At 55.6% G+C, this 7,452-nt stretch overlaps 1 protein-coding gene across 1 annotated transcript in view; it reads left to right on the top strand.

Moving 5' to 3' along the window:
* The first annotated feature begins 1,283 nt into the window (after positions 1–1,283).
* LOC102375444 (homeobox protein notochord) overlaps positions 1,284–7,452 on the top strand; it is a 34,358-nt gene continuing 28,189 nt past the window's right edge. Inside the window, exon 1 of the mRNA XM_014518644.1 lies at positions 1,284–1,365. Coding sequence (XP_014374130.1) covers positions 1,284–1,365 — 82 coding nt within the window. The remainder of the gene's footprint in view (positions 1,366–7,452) is intronic.

Below are 7,452 nucleotides of genomic sequence, written 5' to 3'. Positions count from 1 at the left end.
TCATGTTTGGAAACAGTGCTTAGGCTCCTAATTCCCTTAGGAAATTGCTACCTGAGGCATCTCTGTGATTTGCCCATTAATCAATCCGAAAGCTCAGACTCAGCACAAGGGTTGCTGGTTGCTGGCCTCCGACACAGCTGTGGGGTTGTCCAGCTTTCGGGGCTTGACTTGATGATCTTCCGAGGTCCTTTCCAGCTCTAATGCCTATTAAAGTCTATGAAATAATGGGCTACAAGAGCCCCAGGCACCAGAGGTGATACAGGTCCCCTGTATGTGGGACAGAGCAGCCAGGGGATTGCTAGCGGATTGCTAGCAGGGTCACCAGAGGCACAAGGAACTGGTCTTGCCTGCAAAATGTGGAAGCCCTGAGCAAATGAGCTGCAGCCTGCTAGCTGGTGTGATGCATTGGGCTAAGACTCAGAAAACGCGGGTTTTGCTCCCACTTTAACCCCTGCCATGCCATGGGACCATTGCTTCTATCCTGTTTCCCACCCCCTGTTCCCTGCAGCGAGGTCCAGTGGCATAGCTAAAGCATGGTCTATCTTATTCAGACGAAGCCAAGGCACTCCAAAGCAGTCTGTATAACAAACGTACCCAGGAGGCTGCAAACACGGGATCGGGGCAGACTCAAAGAAGGGGGAGAGTCAGCAAAACACCATTTCTAGGTCTCCTATCTAGTTGCATCATCCAGCCCTGGATTCTCTCTATCGATGTCCCCTGCTTGTAGCTTTGTGCTTCCCTTGCTTCTCCTGGTTTGTATTTGTTTGCTGTAACCAGCAATAAAAGGCAGCTGAATGGGTTGGCAGGCAGGGAAGTTGTCTTGCTCTGCGGGGCAGGCCAGCAGACAGATGTCTTTGCAGTTTATTACCAAGGGGGGGATGTCGTGCCACCTCGCCGGGGTGCGAGGTGTGACAAGACCAGGAGGCCTGCGCGTGTGAGCCTGCACGTGCGCGGGAAAGGAGACGAGAGAGATCAGAAACACCACGTCCCAGGTCCCAAATTGTTGCAGGCTGGTGCAGTGTCCACGAGGGCAAGGGGGATAAAGGGAGTTTCTATTCCTCATGCCAACCTGCCGCAGGGGCTGGGGAAAGGCAAGGGGAACTATAAGCATTTAGAGGATGAGGCTGCTAAGCCAGCGTGAGACAGACGGAAGCATGTATCGTAGCGGATCCGAACAATATAGGACCGGGAAGTGGAGCGGCGCACAGCGGAGCTGTCTGGGGGTCGGGTCTAGCCTCAAATAAATGGTGATATGTGACCACAGACTAAACCCAAGAGGACTCATGCCCACGTGCCAGCTCTCTGATTACACCCAGGAGGAGAAGCCCGAGTGGGATGGGCGAGATGGGCGCTTTGTAAGGGCAGGTGGGAGCCAGCCGTGCCAGAGCTCTGCAGAGGGGGAGAAGGGCACAGAGGGATGCATCTCTTGTAAATAAAGCAGATGAGGCTGCATGCGGCTTCCCTTCATCCTTCACCCCCCACCTTCCCACCCTGCTCAAACACGGCTGTGTTTGCCCTTCTCTTCTGCAAGAGGATGTTGGGTGGAGGCAGGGGTCAGCGGGAGTCTCTGCTCTCAGCAAGGTTTGAACAGGTTTAACACAGGCTCCAGGGGAGAGGGGCTTGCTGAGCTGTCTTGAATGACTCTTTAGAAAAAAGGGAAAGTCCTTCCTAATGGCATAGGTCCAGCAGGCCCACTTCTCCCTTTAAACAGGCCATGCTCCTTTTTATCTCTGGCCTTTCAGGGCTGTCATTAAGAACTAATCATGGCAAAACTGCTCTGCCAGGCTGCCCTTTCATCTCCCTTGCAACCACCTGTGTCTGCGCCGGCCCCCGGCAGATGCACAGCGCGCCCCCAGCGATAAAATGCAAGACAACGTGAAACCCCCCAGGAGGGAGGAGGGACCCTGAACGTTTATGGCTTCAGCAACTGCAGCCTGCAGCCTTGAGACATTAATGACTGCCCGGGAGCATATGCTTGGGGTAGGATGGTGCCACCCATGCTCCGGTTTAATAGCGGCTGTCCCCGTCTCCATCCACCACACTCACATCCAGACTTGGATCGTTTGACTGGTGGAGGAGCAGGGATAGACTGTGCCAGGTGCGGCTGTATGAGCCAGGTTGTGCCCTGACCCATTTTGCTAAGTGAAAAACAAGTGATATAAAACAGGGGCAATGCCATCCTAGCTCAGACCCGTGGTCCCTCCGGCACAGTGCCTGTCTCTGGCAGTGGCAGATTAGGCAGGCATGGCCAACCTCCGGTATGGGTGCTGTGTGGTACGGGCAGACCCTGTGTGTAGCATGTGGTCAATCAGGGCAGCACAATGGCAGATAGGGCATTGAGCAGGAAGCAGAGCAGCAGATCGGGCAGGGAGCAGAAAGCTGAGCAGCGGATCAGGCTGGAGAAGATCAGAGAGACAGTCAGGGAGGGTGCAGGGCTAATGCATGCTACACCTGCTGAAAAATTTAGAGGGAGTCTGAACAAGGTGCCTCTAGAGCGATCCAGCCCTTCCCCGGGATCCACTACCATGGGCTCAGAGGAGACATCCCGTCCTGGGCTGCTCTATTCAACATCTGCCCTCCACGAATCTGTCGAATCCCTTTTTGATCCTGGCCAATTCTACCTCCCGTGCCATCAAGCTCCACTGCGGGTCTCAGTCATGCTGCCATCTTGCAGAATAACATATGTGCAGCTACACCGGGCGGCTGCAGGCCTGGCTCTGTCTGCCTGGGCTTGCCCTTCTTGCTGGTATCAATTAGCAGGGACTTCCAGGGCTAGCCAGCCCAGCGGGATGGATGCAGCCAGGGTGATGATGCTGAGCTGTGAGCAGCTCCACCTGCTTGGGGTGCAAAGAGCCCAGGGTGGGGACGGCCGGGGAGGAGGAGTTTCATTTGACTTCTGCAATGCAAAATGCAGGCCTCTGGGCTTAGGGTCCGACCTGGGCTCCTTGCATGCCCCCAAATTGAGCCACTGGCCCTATAACCTCTGACAGGGGGGAAATCCTGAGCATTTCTGCAAGAGCCAGAGGGCTGCAGCAAACCCGGATCCCTCCCCAAAATTGTCACGCCTGTCTGCCATCCATGTGTGTGTGTGTGTAGGTGTGTGTGTGTGTGTTTCCCATTCCCCCCACAGCTGCAGAAGAGGACACTTCCCCCCAGGTGTCAGCAGCAAAGCAGAGCAGAGGAGGCGCAGCCTCTGCCGAGCCCCTTAATGACTTTCTCAGCCCGGCCTTCGTGGCAGGGCTCTCTCCTCCGCACTTGGGGCCCTGGGACCTAGTGAAACCCAAGCTGGGGGCAGGAGGGGGGACGCCAGGGGAACCCATCGGGGTCTTTCTCCCCGCCTCGCGTGGGGAAACGCTCCGCAGATGTTCTGGGCCCTGGCTCGCTTTCTCCCTCCAGCCCCATTTCCTTCCCCCATAAAAAGAAAGCCGCGTCGGAGGCTTTTGACTGGGGCTGGCTCCCCCGCGGGGGCCAGGGCCCGAGGTGTGACTTTTCCCAGCTCATTAGGAAAAGGTGTACAATTTTAAGAATTTCAAACCCTAATGACCATCTGAATCCCATCAGCCGAGCCTGCCGCGAGGCGCAGGTAGCAGCAGCCACCAAGGCTGGAGGCGTGAGGAGAGGCAGCCAGCCCAGGACAAGCAGCTTGGATGCCTGGCTCTGCCACTGACTCCCCCCTGTGACCTTGGGCAAGTCTCTTTGCCCTCCTCTGCCTCAGTTTCCCTTTCTCTGTAGCCTGGGATAACAGCATTGCCGTCCCTCACAAGGGGTTTTTAGGCAGGTTCAAAAAGGGCAAATTCTTGGAGGAAAGGGGCAACAGTAGCTATTAAGCAGGCAATGAGGGGCACAGCCCAAAAGCAGATAACCTCCATGCAAAGAGATGGGTGACAAGCCCCTGTCGGGGGTGAGGGGTGTATTTGGAGAAGGGGGAGGTACTGTGATCCCCAGGACCTTCCCCTCCCTGCTCCCAGCGGGGTGCAGGGCAGTCTCTGGCACTCGAGCCAGGCAAGCAGGGGGACCTGCCCTCGGCCTGGGCAACTCTGCTCCTGTGTGGCAACTGGGCAAGACGGGTCTAGGGTCTGACCCAAGAAAGGGCAATTCCTGTGCTCTTATGTGCGCCTGGGTCAGGGCCCCAGAGAGCATCTTGGAGATCACTTCTAACCAGAGCCTCCCATGGAGGAAGAAGCTGGACGCTGCATCTCTGGGCGCTGACCCAGGCTGGATGGGGAGCTGACTGGGGGTCCACAACTCCAGGCACTCTGCGCTGGGGCTGGGAGCCGCTGACTGCAAAGGTAGGGGAGTTGTGGGTCCTTGTGATCCCGGCGGTGCATGGGTGGAGGACACATCTGCTGGGCCCTTTAGGTCAACACTGAGTTTTGGGGGCTGGATTCTCCCTTTCCTGGGGCTACACCAAAGCCTGCAGAAACCGGGGCCCTTGTGGCTGGCTGGGGAGGAAGGTCCTGCAGCAGCTGGTGGCGTGTGACAAAGGAGAACAGGTTGTCCCAAGACTTCCTGTAGCAGAGAAGATAATTTTCAATACCATGTGGGTTTCAATTGGGGTGCAGAGACCAGAGCTTCCAGCTGAAAGGCAGGCAGAGGCGGGTATTTATCCTTAGTTCACAGGTGGGGAGCGGAGGCAAAGAAATGAGTTACCCACTGTCTCGTAGAAAGCCTGCAGTGGGGAAGGCCCTGTCTGAACACTGTCTGAAATAAAACCCCACTCCTCTGCAATCCTGCCAGGCCCTGCTATCTGGGCGCCAGGGGAAACACTAGCTTTTCTGTCCCCTTTTGCATTTATTTATTGAACGGCCTCCGTCCCCAACCCCTCTCTCTATTTTTGCTTTGTCTCTAGCTGCTTCTCAGATGACTCTCATATCCCTGGTTCTGTAGTGAATCAAGTAGATGAAATAGCTATTTCCTCACTCCTTGGTGGATGCTGGTGAGCAGGACCATGCAGGGGAGAACAGCCCAAGGCTAGGAAGGTAATGAGATTGCGGTCAACATACCAAGGTGTTAGTGGGTTCCCTTGTAACCCTCCACTTAAACAATCCTATCAGGTGGCTCAGAGGGATTAGGTTCCTTCTAGTCTTCCTCTGACAATTGGGGGCATTTTGGCTTGATTGGGTGCGACTGACATCATGTCACCCAGTGACCCCAGTCACAGCTAGCCTCGCCCCAGGCTTCCCACTGCAGGCGGGGGAAGGCCAGTGCAATGTCCCTTGAACGGCTCATTAAAACAGACTATTCCCAGACCCATTTCTCTATGTATTTCCCAGAGCTGGTCTCATTGGTATTGCGATCAGTGCCTCATTAGGCTAGATAGGAATGCAAAGTCATCTGGTCCCTGTACCTAAGGCTGCCTGGGGTCTAAAACCCAAAGCCCACGAAGTTGGAAGAGGAGAGAAAGGACTTTGCAAAGCTTGTGCAGCAAGTCAGAGCTGGGACTAGCACCTGCAGGTCCTGACTTCCCCCAGAGGCAGGGAGTCAAAGGATCCCTGAAGTGAGGATGAGGACCCTTACTTGTGAGCGGGCATTGCATTTTGCAGTGTGGGCAAGGAGCCCAGCCCTGCAATGCAGCCCGGAGCAGTGCTGGCTTCTGAGCACCAGATGCATGGTCGTTATGCAGTGGCAGACATCCAGACAAGCTGGACAGGAGGGCAGGGCGGCTCTGGGGTGGCTGACGGGGTGAATGCCCCCAGCGAGCAGGGAGCAGGTCGTCACTTGGTTCGGTTTGGAGCTGGAGTAGTGAAGACTGATGTATTGGGAGCCAGATGCTGTTGCTTCAGAGGCAGTGCCATGCTCCACAGCTTCCTGCCAAGAGTGTCAAAAGGGCCTGGAAATGTCTTACATGCCCCATTTAAGCCATGGGGCTCTGGATCCCCTGGGAACTTAGACGCATCTCCCCGAAACCAGCAGGCAGCCGTCTCAGCCCCCAGACTGGCTCTAGCTCGGCTCCTGTTGAAATCCCTGGTAGCTTCAGGGGTGTAGGTTGTAGCCGTGCTGGTGTAGGGATGTAGGCAGACAAGGTACTTTGGGTGAATCTGATCTCTTTTATTAAACCAACTCAAATAGTTGGAAAAGTTTCCATTTCAAACAGCTGAATTCGGTATCTTCCATGGTAGCTTCAGGCATGTAGCACCTAGGTCCTGCCTCCTCAGCTCCTTCTCCATGACAGAATCACAGACAGGAGGGTGGAAGGGACCTCGGGAGGTCACATCTAGTCCAACCCCTGCTCCAAGCAGGACCAGCCCCAGCTACATCATCCCAGACAGGACTTTGCCTAGCTGGGTCTTAAACACCCCCAAGGATGGATATTTCACAACCTCTCTGGGTAACCTGTTTCAATGCTTCGCCACCCTCCTAGTGAGAGAGTTTTTCCTAATATCCAGCCTCAACTTCCCTTGCTGCAGCTTGAGCCCATTGCTCCTTGTCCTGCCGTCTGCCCCCACTGAGACCAGCCCAGCTCCATCCTCTTTGCAGCCCCCCTGCAGGGAGGTGAAGGCTGCTATTCAATCCCCCTCGGTCTTCTCTTCTCCAGACTCAATCAGCCCATTTCCCTCAGCCTCTCCTCACCAGTCCTGTCCCCCAGCCCCCAAACTATTTTTGTTGCCCTCCGCTGGACTCTCTCCAACATGTCCACTTCCTTTCTGCAGTGGGGGCCACAGCTGGACACAGGACTCCAGATGTGGCCTCCCCAGTGCTGAATAGAGGGGATGAATCACTGCCCTCCATCTGCTGGCAGCGCTCCTACCAATGCATGGGCGACTGGTGCCTCCCAAATCTGGCAGGGCACCAGGTTGCTGATGGGAGGGGGTCCCCCAGCGGCCAATCACCAAGCCACTTCTGGTGTCACGGCTGGCACTTCCAGGGGGTGCACGGCCAATCTCAGGGGATGCACGTGCACCCGCTACGCGTCGCCTATGTACGTGTGCAGCCCAGGATGCCGTTAGCTTTCTTGGCAACAAAGGCACATATACCTTGCTCCTGCGGCCATGCGGCTGAGGCAAGTGAAACTCAGGGGCATCCGAACCCTAAGCCTCTGGGCTTGGGCCTGCACGCAGGATGCCCTCCAAATGATATGGAAACATCTGAAGCCCCAGGTAGGGTGGAGGATATTTGTTGGTAGGAGGGCCACTTATGGTTCTGACTCATAGATTTGGAATTGATTTGGCTGATTGGGCTTGGGACATAGAAAATCCCCTCCCCACCCCAACCAAAAAACCCAACAAGGGCACATTGTTGGCTCATATTCAGCTTATTGTCCCCTGTCACACTCAGGTCCTTTGGAGATAAGAGCACTCCTCAGCAGTGACTGTGAGAGCCCAGCACCTCTGGACCTGGGGCTGGTCCTGCAACTGGATGCACCCTGTGTAAGGATGCACTCAGTGCTTACACGGGGGAAACTTAATTTGGATTCAGGTCCTTGTGAATTTAACCCACAGTTACACAGCGGGC

This window comes from Alligator sinensis, unplaced genomic scaffold, assembly GCF_000455745.1.
Source record: "Alligator sinensis unplaced genomic scaffold, ASM45574v1 scaffold12_1, whole genome shotgun sequence".
Taxonomy (NCBI): domain Eukaryota; kingdom Metazoa; phylum Chordata; order Crocodylia; family Alligatoridae; genus Alligator; species Alligator sinensis.
This window is presented reverse-complemented; position numbering and strand designations above follow the sequence as displayed.